The 21,026-nt window shown below is 39.2% G+C and overlaps 1 protein-coding gene across 1 annotated transcript in view; it reads right to left on the bottom strand.

Annotated features, from left to right (window-relative positions):
• The window catches only part of Itga1 (integrin subunit alpha 1), a 139,486-nt gene that overhangs the window by 70,317 nt on the left and 48,143 nt on the right, over window positions 1-21,026 (bottom strand). Inside the window, exons 2-6 of the mRNA XM_038321159.1 lie at window positions 17,504-17,624; window positions 4,954-5,066; window positions 2,015-2,103; window positions 1,789-1,900; window positions 894-1,021 (exon numbers count right to left, since the gene is read on the bottom strand). Of these exons, the coding sequence (XP_038177087.1) occupies window positions 894-1,021; window positions 1,789-1,900; window positions 2,015-2,103; window positions 4,954-5,066; window positions 17,504-17,624 (563 nt within the window). The remainder of the gene's footprint in view (window positions 1-893; window positions 1,022-1,788; window positions 1,901-2,014; window positions 2,104-4,953; window positions 5,067-17,503; window positions 17,625-21,026) is intronic.

The raw sequence follows: 21,026 nt of genomic DNA, 5'->3' as shown, positions 1-21,026 counted from the left end.
CCTAAGCCCTGAGCTCACCCTGACAGCTTATTTGCCTGTTATTCATTGCATCTATGTGGGTTTTTTAAAGGTATCTGAATGGGTAAACTTATAGACACTAGATTAATTCAACACAAACTCAGTATCAGAAGTGGAAGAGTGGTGTAAACAGTTTACCTCCTTTATAGACTATAAAGGCAATGAGTTTAGAATCTGTACACCAGAAAACAGCAACTATTTTGCTTTCTGTATTTAGGGACAGAAATGACTAAAACATGGAAAATAGACCTTAAAGAGTAGTTGGAGGTCAATTAGTAACTCGCTTCATTTGTTATAAGAAAGGTGACTATAACATGAGAATCCTCTGAGATTTCATTTCATTTCTCCAAATGTTGAAACCTTGCTCTGATCTCACCAAAGGGTTAAACAGTCAGTTTACAGAGATCTACAGGGATAAGCTGCATCAAGATTGGCGTTCACATTTTCTGTTTGGTAAATAGGATCCACAATAATGTTCTTTTCCATAAGTAAAAATAGGGTCAAAATTCATCCTTCTTTACTTTTTTTTAGTTTATTTTCAGAATATCATGTTTTATTAAAAATCTGAATTTTTTTGTCTTTTCAAAAAGTAAGATCTTTTTTTAAAAAAAGTTTTTTCAGGCTGGGACGGCTGTGTAGCTCTGGCTTGCCTGGAAGTGGCAATGAGAACCTGGCTGGCCTTGAACTCACAAAGATAAGCCAGCCTCTACCTCCCAAGTGCTGTGATTAAAGGCATATTTTAGCACACCCAGTCAAAATCACTTTGATTCAATTTAACTCACAAATATAAACAGTACACACCCAAACACTTGCTCAGTTCAAAACCCTGGTCTTTAGTCTTCAGAAAACCAAAATGAAAATGCGCAGTCACACACCTGTGTCTGTTTAGGGCCAATATCCATCCTCTTAAGAAGGTCATTTAAGAAAGCGGTCACACTCTCCCAGGGGTAGATGCTGTTGGAGCCATCTAGGACAATGACTATGTCCAGCTGAGTGCTGCATTCTATGACAGAAAGAAGTGGTGTGTGAGTTTGAAATCTACCTTCTTCAGAGTAAGTGAAGTATTTTCCTGGCTGGAAGAAACTCATCTTAAAAGATAACATGGATGTTATACAAAGTGGACCCACTGTTTTTATATTATTTTAGAAAAAAATAAGTAAAGTCAGAAATACTGCATTTGGTTAGAATCACTTTGTCTCACACACACACACATACACACACACACACACACACACACACACACACACACACACACACACTCCTTCTGAGACAGGTGTCTCTTTTAGCCCTGGCTGTCTGGAACTAGCTCTGTAGACCAGGCTCGCCTTGAACTCAGAGATCTGCCTACTGCTGCCTCCCAAGTACTGGGATTAAAAGTGTGCCCCACCATGCCCGGCCTTCTAATTTATTTTTATTAATGATATGCATGTCACATTTGAGAATGTTCTCATCATGGGTTTGATACTGTTTTTATCCTGTACATCCCCCCAAAAGTTATTCTCCTTAAAGGGACTCACCCTTTAAATAAACCAGCCTGACAGCATTAGCCACCAAGTTTAAACATGATTAGCAAGGTTATTTACACTAATAGCAATTCCAAAAAACAGGAGCAAAGTTTGGTTATATACTGGCAAAGCAAATGTTTGCCCAAGTTGGTAATGTTAGCAAATGACAAAACCAAGAAGCCGTCTGGTATGCTCTTGTGTTTACTTAGAGCTCACTCGTTGCTCATGTTTTCCAAGGTACAGGAGCATTGCATAAAATGTGTACCTTGCACGGGGGCAAAGGAGTTCACAACTTGAAATGTAGGGCTGACATCAGAACAGATTCCAGTTGTATAATGCAGATGTCCACATCTGTAGGCGTACAAAGGCCCACATGCCTTCAAAAAAAAAAAAAAAAACGCTTTAAGACTGAACATCATGTAACAGGTATCAAAGACATACATAACTACATTCCCATTTTTTATAAAATATATCACTCTTTTCTTTCTCACCAGAAATCCTCCGTTTGGGTTGGTGACTAAAGTTGATCCGAATGTCATATTTTCTTTTATTTCGGTGACATTGGGAATTGATGTGTTCACTACAAAACAGAGCAGAATTTCGTGAGTGTGAAAATATCACATCATATGAAGTGAAGTGTCTCCTCATTAAAACATTCTGTTTGCCTTGCTCATCTCGGAGTGCATTCTTGTTCTGGTTCAGCTAAATAGACTTCCCGGTACTGGGGAATATAATGAACAAGTTAAGGCTGAAGAGCTGGCTGGTGGCCCAGAGACTCTGTCTCTATCACTGTTTCGAATAGTTTGGCTGGACCTCGAAAGAATGCAGAACTAGCAGGGCCACGAGACCGTGGGATTGGTTTTCACATGTTTTTGCTAATTGAAACAAATGCATTAGTGAGAGCTTCGTAAGAGTACAGAGATAATTTATGTTCTGTGTTATAAACAATGAATGGCAAAATTTGACTCTGGGGAGGAAAACTGAATATGCATAGAACAGAAAAGTCCAACAAGATGTCTTTATTGTGACTTTCAATATCATAGGGACGTCATGAGAGCTGCAAAGAATTGGATCAAGAAGAGAGAAGTGTCCTGGAAGTTTGGATGGAGAAAATATGGTGAAAGGACTTCATTGGATGTTCCAAAGAGGAATGCTGGGCCCCACAACATTCCAACCCGACAAAACTGACAAGAAGCACTGCTAAAATATTCACGGTGAAAACTAATAAGAATGCACATGAAAAATGAAGACTTTTAAATTCTGCTTGGAGAGAAATACATAAATATTTGAAAGCAGCATGATTCAAGCTCAAGAAAGACTCTTAGCATGGCTCATGTCTGTACATATCCTTGCCTACAGGCTCACAGTCAACAGGGAAACAGACTCCTAGATGGTCCATCTCACTTCCTATTCTGAGAACCAGGTTTTGTTCAAGTGTTAGGTGTGTCTTCCTTTGAAAGCATCATTTTTTCCCCTTCTAATTTTCTTCTATTGAAAATAGATATTTTTCATACAATATATTCTGATTGCGGTTTCGCCTCGCCCAACTCCTCCCAGGCCCTCCGTGCCTCCCGTTCCATCCACACCTTTCCTTTCTCTCGCTGGAAAACAAACAGGAATCTAAAGAATGGTAATAAAATTAGATAAGGCCAGATAAAACAAAACAAACAAAATGAAATAGGACAAAACAAACAAAGGGGCAAGAGCCAAAAGAAAAGCACAAGAAACACGCAGACACAGAGACACATGCTCACACACATGGAAATCCCATAAAGACACAAAACCAGAAAAGCAATATTTACCCAAAGGCCCTGTGATGTTAAATAAAACAAAGGCCCTGACAAAGCATTATGGGTCAAAGGGCCTGCAAATGAAAACATCTTGAACTAGGCTACCACATACATTGGTACTGAATGATCTGTATTTGAGACTTCAAATCAGTGTTGTCTAAGAACTGTATTGCTGGGACAATTAGAGGCTATTGAAATGTTTCTTAGTGTTAAAATTTCTAGGCTAGTTTAAAAACTCTTCTAGTTTTCAGGAATGAAGGATAAATCCTAGAAAAGGGGGAAAGAAGCAGGAACCAGCCATCTGAAGGCAGTGGGAAGCGCCCTCCAGCCGGCAGGTGCCACAGAAGACTCCTCACATGGGAAAGTAGAACTGAGGCTGGGATCCTTGGTTCTGTGCTTCTTTCTGTTTTTTTTTTTTCTTTTCTGCTTAAAGAAAGACTCTATTGGGTAATAAAACTCAAGCAGGAGTCCCAGCCTTACTGTCTTGATGAAAAAGAGGAGAGAAATTTAGGGTCAATTTACCAAAATGGGCAGGGAATATCTTGAAAAGGAATCATAAGAGGTCAATTTTATGTTTATGTATTCTGTCTATGCATCTGAATTGTCTGGATAGGTAATGTGGACGGCAGAGTCCACACAGCCGAGTGGAAATGAAAAGAACCCAATAGAACTCTAACAATTCCTAGCAGGAAATATCTGGGAGTGCACTCTGCCAAGTATATTGCCTGTTAATATTTAAAAAAATTAATACCACTCAAAGGAACATAAAAGACTAAATGTTTATACTTATAATTGAAAATATAGTTCAGTTTGTGTTGCAAAAGTATGAACAACTAAGGAGAAGCCAAAAACTTTAATACAGTGTCAAGAAAAGGTAGCAAACCAGAACGTGACGTTGAAGACATACTTGCTGCCGTTGTCAGGCAGGGGTGTCTGAACAGCTAGGATGTGTTCGTGCATGCACAGGAGAAACAGTGTCACAGTGAAGAAAGAAATTAGAAATTGAAAGCCAGAGATCTGAGAAATATGCATTATCTATAGGGAGCTTGTGGGGATATAGATAATTTCATCATTTTAGTACTGTAGAGATCCTGAAAGAATTTTAAATCCTCTCTAACTTTTGGAGCAATTTTCTAGTCATTCTACAATCAAAGTGATATTTTATCAAAACAAAGCTATTTTGATATAGCTATATCTCATATCTTAAATAAATCTATTAATAAATTGAATTAATGTAATTTCTCTCATTCATTTTCCCTTAAAGTCTCAGAAACTAAGTTGCATTTTGTGGGAGAACTGTGATAAAATTTGGCAAACCACTGGTTTTCAAATCTTGAACAATGGCAAGAAGCAAAGTTACAAAAGGAGTAAGCAATTTGGATTCGATGCCTGTTTCCCAATGCGGTAAAAAAACCAAATGAGGGCATAGGGATTCATGGCATTATTCTTTGTGAATTTTAGACAGCAACTGGGGAATGATTTATTTATTACTTTTAATACTTTATATTGATAAATTAATATTTTATTTTAATATTTTATATTTTTATATTGCTAAAATAATATTTTGTGCCACTTGAAAGTTTATTTTCTTCGGTGAAAATATGGGCACAAGTTAGGATGGACTATTTGATTTAACATACCTGGTAAATCCAACTTCACGCAAGGCATTGATCTTTCTCTCCCAACTGGGCACTTATAGACATCTCCGGTTCTTGCTTTGGGTTGACCAACTAAAGGAGAACCAATAAGAACCCTGGAAGTTGAATAAAGCAATTAAGAAAATTAAGCATAATGAGGCATTTGTTTTTTTATGGTAAATTCTGAGACAGTTGACAGTTATTCCCATAAACATCACAATATTCTGCTGACGCTGTAAGTAATTTAATGTCATCGAAAACATGTATAGTATCACCATCAAGTTTCAGATTTCTAGTGTTGCTCTAAATCTTAGCAGTCAGTCTGGTTAACATGAGGAAAACAAAGAAGAAATGCCAGGAAAAAAGGGTGTAGAGAAAATGAAATCTACAGAGACTGCATTGAGTACAGCCATTAGAAATGAGTAAAGGTCCCTCATGAAACTTAAGGTGGGGCTAGAGAGATGGCTTAGGGCTTCATAGTGCTTGTTGCTCTTGCAGAAGACCTAAGTTCAATTTCAAGCACCTACACAGTGGCTCCCAAATATTTGTGAGTCCAGATATTTGGGGGATCTGATGCCCTCTTCGTGTCTCTTGAGGACTACATGCACATATTATATAGACAAATACACAAGTAAAACACCCATACACATAAAATAAAAATAAATATTGTAAACATTAAAATGAAGTCCATATAAAAAAACCTATAAGGTCCATTACCATCTGATGCAGCTATACCATTCTGGGATAGACATATATATTTGAAGGATCTTAAGCCAGCATGTACAGAGATACTTATATATCCATGTTTATTGCTACACTATTTACAATATCCAGGATATAACACTGGCCTTGATGTTCATCAGATGAACAGATTAAAAATATACAGTACACACACATACACACACATACACATATAAACATATACACACACATACACATGCATACACACATACATACATACACATATACACACATATATATGCACACATACACGTACACATACACATACATACATACACGCACACACACATACACACACATGCACATGCACACACACATACACACACATATAATGGAGTTTTCTTCAACTGTAAAGGAGAATTAAATTATGTCCTTTGCTGGAAAATGGAGCTAAATATCATCATGTGAATCAAAATAAGCCAGATTCATAAAAATGAGTATTTACTGTTTTCTCTTGTACATGGAAACTAGATTAAGATATCTCTTTATTTATATAGATATTGACAAATGACATGAAAGTAGAGGCGGAACCGTGTAGGGTAGAGCAAAATTGTTAAAAAGTAAAAGGGTAATGGGGAGAAAGACAAATATTATGTTCTCTCTGTTATGGAGAATCTAGAGCTAAAAGATGTACATATGATAGGAAGCTGCAGGGACTTGTTTGGGAGCAATGGAATCAGCAGGATGGGATGGGGAGAGGCGAAAAGAGGGAAACCATATGAGTAATGCAGTAGGTCGCTTGTTGGTTCCTGGCTGCCCAGCTAGTTTAGACCCGAAATAATCACACAGAAACTATTAATTAAAACACAGCTTGACCCATTAGCTCTAGCTTCTATTTGGCTAACTTTTACATATTAATTTAACCCATTTCTATTAATCTGTGTATTGCCACATGACAGTGGCTTACCAGCAAAGTTTTGGCGTGTCTGACTCTGATGGCGTCTCTCTGACTTTGCCCTTCTTCCTCCCAGCATTCAGCTTAGTTTTCCCTGCCTATCTAACTTCCGCCCTGCTATAGGTCCAAAGCAGTTCTTTATTAATTAATCAATAAAGGCAACTCATAGACAGAAGGACCTCCCACACCAGAGTAATGTTACATGACAGATATGTATAAGCAAGGTACCATGAATCACCATTCTCTATACTAATGAAACATAATTTACATAATTAAAAAGATGCATATGAGAAGTCATAGATTTTGCTTTATTGTTTTATTTATCACCACCATATTTATTTCAGGTAAGCCTACTACCCTGTTGCTTTATGAAAACAAACAAGTATAAATGAATTTTTCCCCACGAGAAACTGCCAATTTCAGAGAAAGCAGGAAGCATAAACATGAGATCATTCTGGGATTTAAAATGAGAAAGTCTTAGACTATAAGTGCTTGGGAAAAAAGGATAGTTCTAAGACCTGGGATAAAATTTTGTGTCTTTTTAGACACTGATAAAGAAAATAGAGTTATGTTTCAGCTCCTCCCTGCTTCAGGCAGCATTCAGATCTGTGCCATTCATTTACATAGTCTCCCAGAATATCTTCATGAAAAGCCACTTTAATATGCATGATTGTTAAGGCCCTTGGGTGGATCCCCAACTGTTGCTGCCCTTAAGGGCAAACAGCTACATTCAGTCTCTAGGATGCCATCATATACTGTAAAACTCTGAACTTCAAGACTGTCTGAGACTATATTCTTACAAGCTCAGAGACGACACAAAACACACTGAAGTATTTGAAAACCATATCTATATATAGTTTGGGAGTATAAATATGTTTCAACATTCTAGAATAATAAATATACATTAACTAAAACTTAATAGGAACTTAAGTAAATAACTTTACCAAGCTGCCCATTACTGTCTCCCTTCGTACAGGATGTGGGAAGCCTGATTTAATGGGAGTTCATGTGAAAAGTCATGGAGGATTTGGTTGACAGCACAAAAGCAGGGATTTCAGTGCCAAATATGCTAATGTGACCTTAGGCTCGATTGCTGAAAATAGACGGTTTGGTCAAGGAACGCGATAGCCCCTCTGTGTTCTGCCCTGGTCGTGTCTGGAATCCTCACTCTAAGTGGAGCATAGGCACAATGGAATGCATTTAGGAGCCTGTGACTCAGATGGGCAGGGGTCAGGCAATTCTGTCAGGGGAGAGATGCTCTAGAAAAAAAAGGGACATTTAGTAAGGGGGAAAATGCCCAGAGAAGGACTAAAAGGGTAGAGGGTGGTACAAATGGCTCAAGCAAACACTTCCATAATTCTAAATACTTGTACGTTTGTCATACTAACAAAGGATGAGAATCACTTTCTATAAATTCTCCGTAAGAGCTTTTATTAATATAAAGAAACTCATAAAATTACAAATATCAAGCTATTAAGCAGAATTTTTTTAAATACATAGTATGATGTACTGACTGAGCAATCTCTGATGTACAGAAAGAACCACAAGAGTATTTCTTTTAGGCTACAGTTCTTACTTCTAGGAAACCATTATTCAAAATGGTCTAAGATAAGAAAAAAGCTTACTACACAGAGGCAATATGAAGGGAAAATTAAGAAATAAGGATAACAGTAAAAGTAATAGATTATTGTAAGCACAGTCTGTAAAACCTTGTTTTACGGACATTAATGAGTGTATACAATAGGATGAAAATTTGTCTGTGTGACCTAATTCAAAGAGAAACCCTAGCTAATTTAAGTGAAAAACTGGTCTAATTTAAAGGAGATGAAACCAAATTACTAAACTCATTATGGTAGCACTGATAACAGCCAACAATTATTGAGTTTATGCCATGTGCCAGACACTGTCCTAAGTGCCTTCCATACCCCAAATAATCAAATTCTCTCTGTAGAAGACAGAATGTGCCTTAGTGATAGGCTTTGTCGTTCAAACTGTGGCTTCAATGTTTACTAGCTTTCTGGTTTAAGATAAGTCAGTTACCCTGCTTGAGTCTTAATTTCTTCATGGCCAAAATGATGGCGGATCCTTATCTCACACGATCATCATCGCATAGGTCAACAGAGCTGAGATGCACAACAGGCTTAGAACAGCATCAAGCTCATTACAGGCTACCTAAACATCAGATATTTCAGTTGCTGTATCTTTATTTCAGATTAATAACAATTGAGATCCATGTAACACATTGATCTAAAAGAGGGTGTGGAAAAGCACAACTTGTTATACCAAAGATTCTAAGATTAGTTTCTTTTACAGTATTATGTTTTATGCAAAATGGCTACATAAATTGATGGTTAAAAACAGGTTAGAGAAATTAGTATACCCTTATTGAAGCTATTTATCATGAAGCTAGATAAGTTAATGCTTATTAAAAATGGGGCTGGAGAGATGGCTCAGTGATTGTGAGCACTTGCTGTCCTTCCAGATGGTTAAGATGTCCATAACACACATCTGGTGGTTGTCAACTGCCAGGAACTCAAGCTCTTGACGATTTCACTCCCTGTTCTGTCCTCTGCAGGCAGTAGCACACACACTGACATACACTCATGCGCATAAATAAAAGAAAAGAGGAGTCTAACTAGGCATGGGGGGTGTGTCCTGGTGCTTGGGAGTTATCAGCAGAAAGAATGAGAAATTGTAAGTTCGAGGCCATTTCCAGACACATAGTGAGTTTGAAATCTCCTTGAGCTATATAAGACTCAACTGAAAAAAGACATAGGCATCTCACATAATACATTTCATTTGCTTTAAATACCTGAGGCTTTATTGAAAAGGCAAGTTCAAATTTATTAGCAAAGCCTCATCTCCTTGATCTTTAGCCAAGCTACTGGAAATAAAGGGGCTGTAAGCTCAGAGTTTCCACTCTTGCCTGATGTTCTGGACCCCTTTCCTTCTGTCTGTGGTGCCACTGGCTTACTGACGCTGTTCACACATGAGTTAAGCGATCTTGCACCATCTGCATTTGGTCGAGGTGCTAACTGACTGAAGTCAAATGAATGCACCCAAGGGGCAGAAGAATATCATAAACCTCAAAATCTTGAGGATTATAAAAATCAATGATTCTTTAAGTCAGGACGTGGTGGGGTGATTGGTTATCCAGCAACAACAGATGAAAACAGGACAGACATTTCCTGTTCCTCGGGCTTTTACAACCTTTCTTTCCCCACCTCCAGAGTGCTCCCTAGGCCTTGGGTGCAGGAGGTGTGCTGTCCATGTGTCACTTGGGACTGGGCTTCTGATATCGGCATTTTGACCAACTGTGGTTCACTGTGCTTGTCTCTGATGCAAAGAGAAGTTTCCTTAACACAGCCTGAGAACTACATCCTGTGGTATGAGCTCAGAGGAACGGGAAATTTGCTCTGAGACTGTGTCTCCTAGAAATGTCAGAGAAGCTACATCTGTGAAGTCTCACCAACATGGCTGCTGAAACATGACCTGAACCAGGGCAACAACAGCGACATGTACGTGTGGAAGGGGAAAGCTCAGGGGGCCTCAATCCCACAGAAAGAACTATAGGCAGTTGGAATGCTGAGAGCAGGAGATATAGGCTTCCCCAGGGAAGAGTACTTCAAATGGTTATTTAATACCAAATAGTCACCCTGGAAGGGAAAAAATATGTATGTGTGGCATCACAAATGACAACGGAATCCTGAAAAGCAGGTTATTAGCAAAGAAGTTGTGAATGACAAGAGAAAAGGAAACAGAGCTAGTGTACAGCCCGGGGAATGTGCCAGGGCAGGAGAATGGAGGCTGGAAGGACAATGATGGGAGGTCTGGGTGGCGAGAGCCCAGCAGGATTTGACTTCCAGGGCACACTGGAGCAGGTGGGCTAAGAGTCCATAGCAAATAGAAAGAACTGGAATCTGAATGGATGCAGTAATTATAGCCAAGGCATGCTATGAATTCTGGGAAAAATGAAGATCAGGCTGTGTGAATTCAGGAAGTGGTGGAATCCAGTAGCTGAAGACTGAGACAGGAAGTTTGACGGTGGCGATCAATGGTAGAGAAGGCTGCAGTAGGATACAGCAGGTAAAATTTACTTTCCTGGGGACTGTCTCCTTGGGCAGCCGCATGCTGCTCTTGAATCATACATACCTTACCACTCAAAGCCTAAGTCAGCCTCATTTTTTCCCCAGGCTACAGATCTAAGGAAAGTACCATCAGTGGGTTTGTGGAATTCCAGCGATTCCATGTCTCAATCCCGTTATCTTTTTTGTCTGGCAGTACAGACCACATTCTGTCATAAAGTATAACTTTCCTCTTTCTAAAATCATTTATTTGTTCTCTGTGCCTCCCTCTCTAGTAGAACCTCAGCACCCCAGTATCAGTAATTTTTGTTCACTTATATATTCTCAGTGCAGGCGACAATTTTAGATATATATAGAAAAGAGAATCTACTGCTATACCCATAGATCATTGCCTGGCCCAGCGGTCATTAGAGAGGCCCATCCAGCAACTCATGGAAACAGATGAAGAGACCCACAGTCAAACATTAGGCAGATCTCGGGAATCCTGTGTGTGTGTGTGTGTGTGTGTGTGTGTGTGTGTGTGTGTGTGTGTACAGAAGGGGAGATTCCCAGAGGTCAAGGCATCAGAAGGAAATCCACAGAATCAACTAACCTGGGCTCACAGGGGCTCACACAGACTGAACCGCCAAACAGTGAACTTGCATGGGACTAACCTAAACCCTCTACATATATGGAATAGTTGTACAGCTCAGTCTTCTTGTGGGACTCCTAACAGAGGGAGCAGGGGCTGTCTCTGCCTCTGTTACCTGCTTCTGGTACCCTACTGGGTTGCCTTGTCCAGCATTAATAGGAGAGGGGTGCCTAGTCTTGCTTTAACTTGCTATGCCATGGCTGGCTGATGTGCAAGGAAGGCCTGCACTTTTTTGAAGAGAAGGGAGAAAGGAGTGGGTGGGGAGGGAGGGAGAGGACAGGATGGGGAAGAGACTGGGAGGAGAGGAGGTAGGGAGGGGAAACTGTGGGGTAGGAAAAATAAATTAATCATAAAAAGTACTAAAAAGGGAATTTAAATGAGAATAATAAAAGGGACTGTGCTCTTCACTATCAAAAATTTTGAGTCAAGTTGACTTATTACACTTTTAATTCTACTAATATGTTTGTTGTTTTTGTCTCTGATTTGAGACACGTTCTCATTCTGAAGCCCTGGTTATTCAGGAACTTGCTATGTAGACCATGCTGGCCTCAAACTCACAGAGATCATCAGCTCTCTGCCTCTTGAGGGCTGGGATTTAAAAGGCACCTCACCATGTTCAGCCTAAATTTTGGTTTCATATAGAACCTTTGAAATATTTTGCCTGTAGGTGAACAGAAAATATATTTTGGATATCATTACTGTTCTCTAGAGAAACACCTAGTGAATTCAAGAATCTTTAAAGCCAGGAAAAGATTTATTTTCTCCATGTAAAAGTTCCAGTCATAATAAAAACTTTGTGAGTTGAGATGAAATGTGTTATTCATACTTGTTATTTTTGTTATTATGACTACCGCTCTATTACGTTGAGGAGTGGGTGATGTCTGATGTCATTCTACAGGAGAAATCTATGGAGAGGGTTTTTCCAGAGTTACAGTATTCCAGAACACCCCTTTTAACCTACTTCTTCACTGATGTCTGATAGAGTCAACCAAAGTCACTCTCAGACAGCCACAGCTCCTGTCCCAGGCAATTTTGTTTTTTTCTTTCTTTTATGAATGGAGTAACTGTTCAGTGGCCTCAAAAATGAAACCTGAACAGTGACCCTATTAATTATACTGATTTTTATAAGAACAAAAGGCAGAATGCTATAAGTGAAATGAGCCAAAAAAGACAATTTTGGCATGATAACATGTAATTTTTGAAAGGCATCATAAACAACATAAAGTGAATACTATGTTAAACTCTACAAGAGCAGAACTTGTGGACGTCTTCTCCCTCTGAGCTTGAATAAGTTTTATACAAAAGATACACATACTGGACAGAGCCCATCAGTCACACAAGTCATAGTACCCTTTCCTAGCACAGTCTAGGGTCCTGGGAAGGGGAATCAAAGAACAGCAGAGTTTTGAGACACTTTGAGCTGAGGATTGGGTTGGGGGATCTATCTGTCTTCATCATGAAATCTACTACGGGAGAACATGTCCAGTGAAGTCACTGTTGCCTCCAGGGTAGCCTGGACAGTCATTAAAAAGCCCAGCGTGGAAGAAATCAAGGACCAAGACAGAATAGTGGAAAGCCCCAAACCGCATCTTGCATTTTCCCGAAAGCTTATGCTGGGTTGTGTATTGTTCACCAGCTTGTCTTCAGACTGAAGCTATTAGGCCAAGCATGCTCTTCTGGATTCTTCCAAAGGGCTTTGCAGTCCCTTGGATGCAGCAACTCATGCTAACTCTGATGAGCAACACCGATCTTAATCAGAGGTATGATGTGTTCTGTTACTGAGAAAACATGTGGTTTCTCGGCAAGAGTCATAAAGTAAATTTACACTTGACAGTAAACTTCTGAGAGGTAAAGGGGACATAAAGCTGCTTTAGTATTGTTTTGATTCATCCCAAGAATTTAAGCAATGTTTTTTAAACACAGGAAACACACATATAGTGACCCAAGAAGAACTACTTCCTTCTTTAGGCATGGTACAGAGGTAAGATGAGTTAGAATGGTGTGTGTGTGTGTGTGTGTGTGTGTGTGTGTGTTTAACCTAAATTGGACAATTTTCTAAAATACGGGAAATAAATACGTATTAGGATGCTCACCCTGAAGAAAATTAAAACAACAGAATCCATGTTCCTCAAAGCATGTCAGGTATTCCATAGTGCGTTCCCCAGTGTAAGCCTGTGTCCTCTCTGATTTTATAAACACTTGCAGGATATCCAAACATCTTTCTCCATCACCAATGCCTGGGTCTCTTTAGAGTCACAGCTGGCTAATGTGCCACCCACTACAGCTCAGGAATTCTGGGATGGAAGTTTTCTTACTTGTAAATTCAGTTATTTATACCCGTTTGGTTATTTCAGTCTTTTTACTTTACCATAAAAGTCATTAAAAATGTAGGGTGTTAAAATAGAAACAGGCAGTTAATACCTATATACATCCAAAATGCTCAAAAGCCCCCATATACATAGCGACATATAAATTCTGGTGCTAACCACAAAAACAGCAATTATCAAAACTGACTTTTTAAGATATTTCTAATAAAGGGGAAGCACAGAGAGGCTTAAGGTCCATTTCTATCCCTGCTTGAAGCAGTTCCATTACTGTTATGGGACAATGATCTTGTACCCTATAAAGAATTGTTACTTGGATTTTATAAAATGCTGATTGGCCAGTAGCTAGGCAGGAAGTATAGGTGAGGCAATGAAAACAGGAGAATTCTGGGAAGAGGAAAGGCTGAGTTTTCAGTTGTCATCCAGACACAGAGGAAACAAGATGAGAACACCTCGCTGATAAAAGGTACCAAGCCACATGGCTAACACAGATAAGAATTATGGGTTAATGTGAGTTATAAGAGTTAATAAGAAGCCTGAGCTAATAGGCCAAGCAGTATATAATTAATGTAGACCTCTGTGTGCTTCTTTGGGACTGAACAACTGTGAGACCGGGCTAGGCAGAAACCTCTGTCAACACATTTCTCTAGGAGAACCACTCTTTATTTATTTTTATGTAGTTGTACTTCATGGATGGTAAGAATGTGTTACACAAGGTTTAGCTGTTTAGTCAGTACAAAATCATTGAGTACATGCTATGTATGTGGCCACATGGCAATACAGGGCAGGATACTGTCTATAAGGGTGGGCACTAAAACCAATCATCAGTTACTAAGAGTCTTTTCTACTGTTATCTTCTCTATCTATCAGCATCCCTCTTTGAAGTTTATAACTACCTAGACACCATCTTGAACTCAAACTGTTTAAAAATAAACTCATCAACTTCCTAAGATTAATTTTACATGCCTGTACATAAATATGTCTCTGTTAATGACTTCCCATTTCCCAATAGTCCAATACAGAAATTTGGAAATATATCTTATCCTTTATTGTGTTCATTTTCCATTTCTAAAGCTATATCAAAACTTAATACTCATCTAATTTGATCCTGGGTATGCATTTATTGGATTCCAGTCACCCTTAGTCTAGTCTTGGGCATCCTCTCTCTTTTTGGCTTGTTTTATTTATTTTTTATTTGTTTGTTTTGATTTTGTTTTGAAACCATGTTTCAAATACATCAGGTGGACCTTGAATTCCCTATGTAATGGAGAATGACCCTGAACTCCTGATCTTCCCATCTCTGTGTCTCAAATGCTAGGATTCTAGGCTGTCCAACCAGACCCTACAAAGTCTCATCTTTTAAGGACTAAATTGGGTTCTGGCATGCAGGCAGATTTCCTAATTTGTAGGCAATCCAGTCAGATCTACGTTAATTTCCTAAATTACATTTAATGAAACAGCTTCCAGTGGTCTCTCCGTGCACTGGTTTTTTTTTCCTGAACTCTCAAGGAGATGCCAGTGTGTCCCACACTGCTTGACACTATTGTTAGTTCTTAATTGTTTCCTATATACCCTCTAGATTATAAACTTCTATATTTCTTTAATATTTCATTTCCCACAGAATTAGAACATTGCTGTATATGGTGGACGTATTTGCTGCTTGACAGATCCAAATTTATGCTATCGCTAAAGAAAAAGTCTTATCATTTTCAAAACCATTTGTAAAGATAACTAAGCAACATAATGTGTAAAGCAAGATCTGTAAGGGCATGGTCTCAGTACTAAGGAAAGGTTGAGCTCTTATTGTCTCACAGATGTCTTTTGAATTATCAGTGTGCTTAAAGTCCATTTCAGTGCAACTTCAATCAGACATACAATTAGCAACATTTGTTTCACAACTCTGGTTTTCTAGTTAATCTCTGTAATCCCTTGTTCTGTCTCTTTCCTATGTAGCTCTTTTCCTCTGCAAAGGCAGCATGTCTATGGGAATAAGATACATCATAGCTTCAAGGTCTCACTTGGGGCTGACTTTGTCTCTTAACCCTTGGCCTTCTGGTTCCATGAAGAACAGGGACTGAAGAATTCATGGGATGAAACCCTTATACTAGGGGATGAGATCTGAAAGTCCACCTCAACTTGATATGCCATGCTTTGTAGACACCCATGGGAGGCCTGCCCCTTTCTGAACAGAAACAGAGGAGGAGTGGATGGGCTACAGCAGAGGAAAGGTTGGGGAAGGGATGGGAGGAGAGAAGAGAGGTGAAACTTGAGTCAAATTATAAAATAAATTTAAAAAATTAATTAAAAAATGTGAGAGCCTAAAGAGGTCAGATGGTTCCAAAAGGGTAGGGGAAATACTAACAAAGGACTTCTGATGCCAATATTCCCTAAAATCAGGGAGTCAATTCTGCGTGGGGGAAGAAACTTACAGTTTCCTCTCATGTGAAGGATTAAACAAAATAATATAATAAAACTGAAAAGAAATTTTATAAAATATTTTGTCAGTATTTGTCTGTCACTTAAGTAGGTGTTTTAACCCTTCAAAGATTGATGTTTAGTAGAATTTCCTTTAAATTTATGTATCTATTAGTGATAGGTAAAATTGACATTTGGATGTGTTTTCTGCATAATCAAAAAGAAGCCTGGATAACTAGTCCACTTACTGTTTCTTCCCATGGACTGAGCATAAATGGTTGTCTGATGTTTAAAAGGCTGACTCCGCTTAACCCTCAATCAAGCACAGGAGTATAGGGGAACACAGTAGTGCAGGGAGCACAGGAGTGTGGGGAGCACAGGAGTGCAGGGAGCACAGGAGTGCAGGGAGCACAGGAGCACAAAAACTGGGCAGAGGATGGGAAACTTCATAGCAATCTTGCTCAGTGTCTCATAAATGGTAATGTACACCTAGAATACAATAGTAACACTTGGAAAATTTGAGAACTCAAATTATTAGTTTCGGTAGTCTTTAGGGGATTACTGTCAAACTTTAAAAGTCTAAAAGAGAAATCAAAATACACATTTTCTTCTGTGAAATAATAATTGTGGACTGGCATATCACTGTTCTCCTATTTGATACAAGTCTCTTTTGCTAGGAAAATAATGGGCTCTTAAGATTAAGAAACAGAGAGAACGAGTTCGAATCCCGAGTCTGATCACAGAGCAGCGTGGGCCGTCTGTGTCCCAAGTGTGCCTGCCATTCCACGTCCTCTCGTGGCATGGGAAAAAAAAAGAAACAGAGAGAAATCTTAACTAAATCATAAAGTTTTTGACATCAGTTAGGTAGGATGCAAAGCAAATGGTCTCTCCTATTCACTTTGCGAAGTGGTTAAAAATTAAATATACTCTAAATTTTTTCTCTAAAATGGACTTAACCAAATGTTCACAGTATTAAAAGTGTGTCAGCAATTCCGTATAGTTTACGGTCATCCTTAGACAATACTTAGCATATTACTCAAATACCAAAAAAAATCGAAGGCCTCAGCAACTAAAGTAATAGTAACTGTCTCTGGGCATCCCATCTCCTATCGCGTTCTTCTTCATGAATTTCAGTCAAGCATCCAAGTAACTCGAGAATAGCAACAATCCAGGAATGCTTGTCAAAGCAACAGAGTGGCTGAATACATACTGAAATACGAAACTTTCTTGAGGTCAGTCTAGTAATGAAATTGCAGAACTAAGCAACCACTTCCTCTAAAGTTCCAAGGAATGCTGTTCTTTAACTTCATGTCAGCTTCCATCACCAACCCACTAGAATACGTTTTCTAGCACAAAAGAGTCATTCAGTTAATGTTCCATTCATAAAACATGCTGCAAATATTTTCCATTTTTTTTGTGTGTGTGTAAAAGAACTGGACACCAACAGAGCCTGTTTGCTTACCATTTTCCTTCTTCATTTTCGTATTGTTGAACGGTGTATCCAAACATGTCCTCCACTGGGCCACTGAAACTCATTGAATTTTTCACATCAACGTTGAAGGAAGTGCAGAAGCCTAGAATAACTGAGAGGGGAAAGAGAGTCAGTTACGCAAGGCTAAGGGATCCTGGAAGGCATTCTTAGGGGGACCAAGGAAAGCTATGCTCTTATGGAAAAGAGCAATTGAAACCCAAGAAAATGAGAACTCAAGGGGGGTTCTGGTAGGATGTTATATTGAGCACCTAAAGGATGGGTTTTTAAAATGTTTGGAAATTAAAATCTATACCATTCCCAGTAGCAAAATTTCAGGATTCCGTGGGAATGACAAAAATTAAAAATGACTAAAGAGTTAGTTCGGAGATACATTGGCAGAAGCGATTCCTCCAGTACAGTGTGACCAACAGTGACTTTAAACAGCTCCCTTTCCTCACTGCAAATTCTGAAGATGCAGGCAGTTGCATATAAGCCTCCCCAGCCAGACCTTTCTCCTGTCTGTTTCTAAAAGGAAACTGCCTTTTCCTTTGCATCTGAAGGGTTCCTTTCCTCTGGGTGATCTTCAGAGGACTATTTCCACTCAGGGACGGCTTCCTAGGCAGACCTGAGATAACTTCTCTGACTCCTCAAGAAATGAGCAGTTGATGGAAGTTTCTACTTATACAAAAAGGCTTCCTTGCAACTGTGTTGACTGTGGTAAACTCACAAACATTTTGGATTAAATGAGCTAATATTCTCAGTAGTCCATGCCTGGTACACATTATATATACAATGAGAGTTTATCTCTTTAATTTCTCTGTGATCCAGATATAAGAAAAGTTTTTAAGAAGTGTGACCACATACAGAGGTTCTGAAATCACCAGCTCAGATGGAGGATACTAACTGCCTCATTTGGTCCTAGTTTGGAAGAACAGACTTACAAGTTTCAATATCCCCGTCTTGAATAAAACCAACAACACTTATCAAAGAACATCATCTTATAAAATAATAGCACATTCTAAGGTATATTCAGAGGGGATTAACGTTCAATTCTCAAAACTAGATTCAGTCACATGGATTCTGGAAACTTCTCTATTCTAAAGATGGAGGACAGACAACATATCAAGTCTCTCAGCTCTTATCCACTCTAAACTTCTTCCATAAATACTTTCTAAATCCAGGTTGCTCTGACCCATAACCTTCAAATTACATTAACAATAGCAAGTGTTTATTTGATACACAGGAATCTAAGTTAATTTAGAGAAAACATTCCCAGAGGAAATCAACCATTCTTTCCACTTGTATATATAGCCTCTCTTTATCTTCTAAAACTTCTTCTTTGATTTTTGAAGAAACTTCCTACCAATATAACTATTAAATACTATTTATATTATTATCTCCTGGAGATGTTCCCCCTAAACTAGGAAAGTCTTAAAACTGAGGACAGTTTTACGCCTCTTTTTATCCTTCATAAAAATCTGGTGCGGTTCCTCTCACACAGATGGGCAGTAACATGTTTATAGTCTGAGAGATAATGTGTTGCAGAGGGAAGGGTGCCAGCTGTGGCTGGAGATGCACTGGCAGCCGTTCCATCCTAGCAAAGCAAGACTTGTTAACGTCCTAAGGTAAGGGGGAGATGGGACTTGGCAGTGAGAAGAAAATTTCTACCCAGGATTTGGAAGGGTCTCTGAGCATAGTAAGGGACACGGGACAAATATGGTCTCAAGATCACAAAGCAATCTTCCTGGCTGGCATGAAGGAAGTAGACAAAGAGTAGACAGCCAGGATACATCCTTTTATGTACATTTCCTCTTCATTCCTCAAGGGAGATGAAGCACAGCTGGTCACCATCCCCACATCCTCTTTTAGATATTGGGAGGTCATTTTACACAGCGCTTGCCCTCTGCTCCAAGCTCCGAGTACATGCGCTTAACCTTTCTTCTATGGTTTTGATGTTTTGAACCGTTTCAACAGAGTACTTTTTTTATGCACGAGACATACACAAAATATGGCCTCTGCAGTGTGGTTCCTCAGCCATGGCACTAAAGGCAATTTTGTCACGAGGACTCATGCCGAAAGGTGCCTAGCAATGTCTATGGCCCACTGCACACGACACTAGTGGCCTTATGTGAGTTTTCACAATCAACATTATCTCTAGACACTGCCAAAACCCTATGGAGTCAAAGTAATCCATAACTGAAAACAACTGTTGAAGAGATATAAGGATCCGAAAACTCCTACCAAGGACTGCGCGCCAGCTGCGGCTCAGAGAGCAGAGGATGCCGAGTCCAAGGCAAGTGAGCATCATCAAGTGAGCTTGTGAATCTCAGGTCCTACCCAAATTTCAAGAACCAAATCTCCATGAGAGTATATCCCTCTTACTGTTTAAGAAGTATGTCTGTGTGACATGTTTCTTCATCACTATGTCTACACAGGTAGAAGAACTGATCTACATTCAAAGGATCCCCCTTTTAGACAAAATGGGAAACACATGGGGCTTTTTGGGGGGGAGGATTCAGCATCAATTTCACTCATTTGAAGGATTTCTTTATCCAGCACATTATCATTTAGGGAAGGGGGTTCGCTCCTAAAGGCCACTTGAGCACTCGATATTCTTGGGCCTGTCTATTCTGCATGCTGCATGGAATTCCTGAGGGCGGGCGCTGCATTGTTTTTCCCTGTCCTTAGAATTCTACAGGTGCTTTGCTCAAAGTCATTTTAAATCTGTCCCTTGTATGTTTTCTGAGACACCATGGAGTCTGTGACACAGGAGATGACCTTTTTTGTTTTTTTTTTTAAATAGTAGTTTGCAACTTGTTTTTTTTTTATTTAAAGGAGTAAAAACAGTGTCTCATAAATTTTAATTCAATACTTATTAGAGTAAATTTGCTTGGAACTTTATGTTCTAGAAGTAAGAAAAAATGGCGCTTATCTCAACGAAAGGAAAAAAACAAACAAACAAAAATCCTAAGATGAAACGTTACAGTCTGAAAGGCTTGGGAGTCCAGATAAGGAAGAAATTGAAAGTAACCAGAAGTGAGTAAGTCTAGAGAGAGATGTCTAAAGAGAACGTTAATCTCACATGTACCCCTGAGAAGTCTTTTCCTAACAATCACTACACCATGTGCAGCGTGCCGTTTCTCCTTTTCGGTCTACTAAACTCATTAAAAGTCCTGCCAGTACCATTCTATCAGCATCACGTGAGTGAGTGAGCGAGAGCATCAGTAGCCAAGAATAGTCCCCATATTTCCACGGGAGTCCACAATATAAAGCATCAGTCACCATTCACATTGATTGAGATTTTTCCCTAAAACCAGAAAAAAATCCTGAGTAACCAGTAACTCGGTGCCATCTTTGGAAGAAAGTGTCTTCTCATGACCAAGAATTGGAGTGTGTAGTTCTGTGTCCTCAGAGGGCGGTTTGAGGAGGAAACTATACTTCGGTGACAGCTGGCTGAGAAGGATGTTGAGGAGGCTGGTATGGGAAAGTAGCCATGGCAACAGAGCTCAGACCA

The sequence above is a fragment of the Arvicola amphibius genome, chromosome 3 (assembly GCF_903992535.2).
Source record: "Arvicola amphibius chromosome 3, mArvAmp1.2, whole genome shotgun sequence".
In the NCBI taxonomy this organism is placed as follows: Eukaryota; Metazoa; Chordata; class Mammalia; order Rodentia; family Cricetidae; genus Arvicola; species Arvicola amphibius.
The sequence above is the reverse complement of the archived record's forward strand: the minus strand, read 5'-3'. Positions and strand labels throughout refer to the sequence as shown.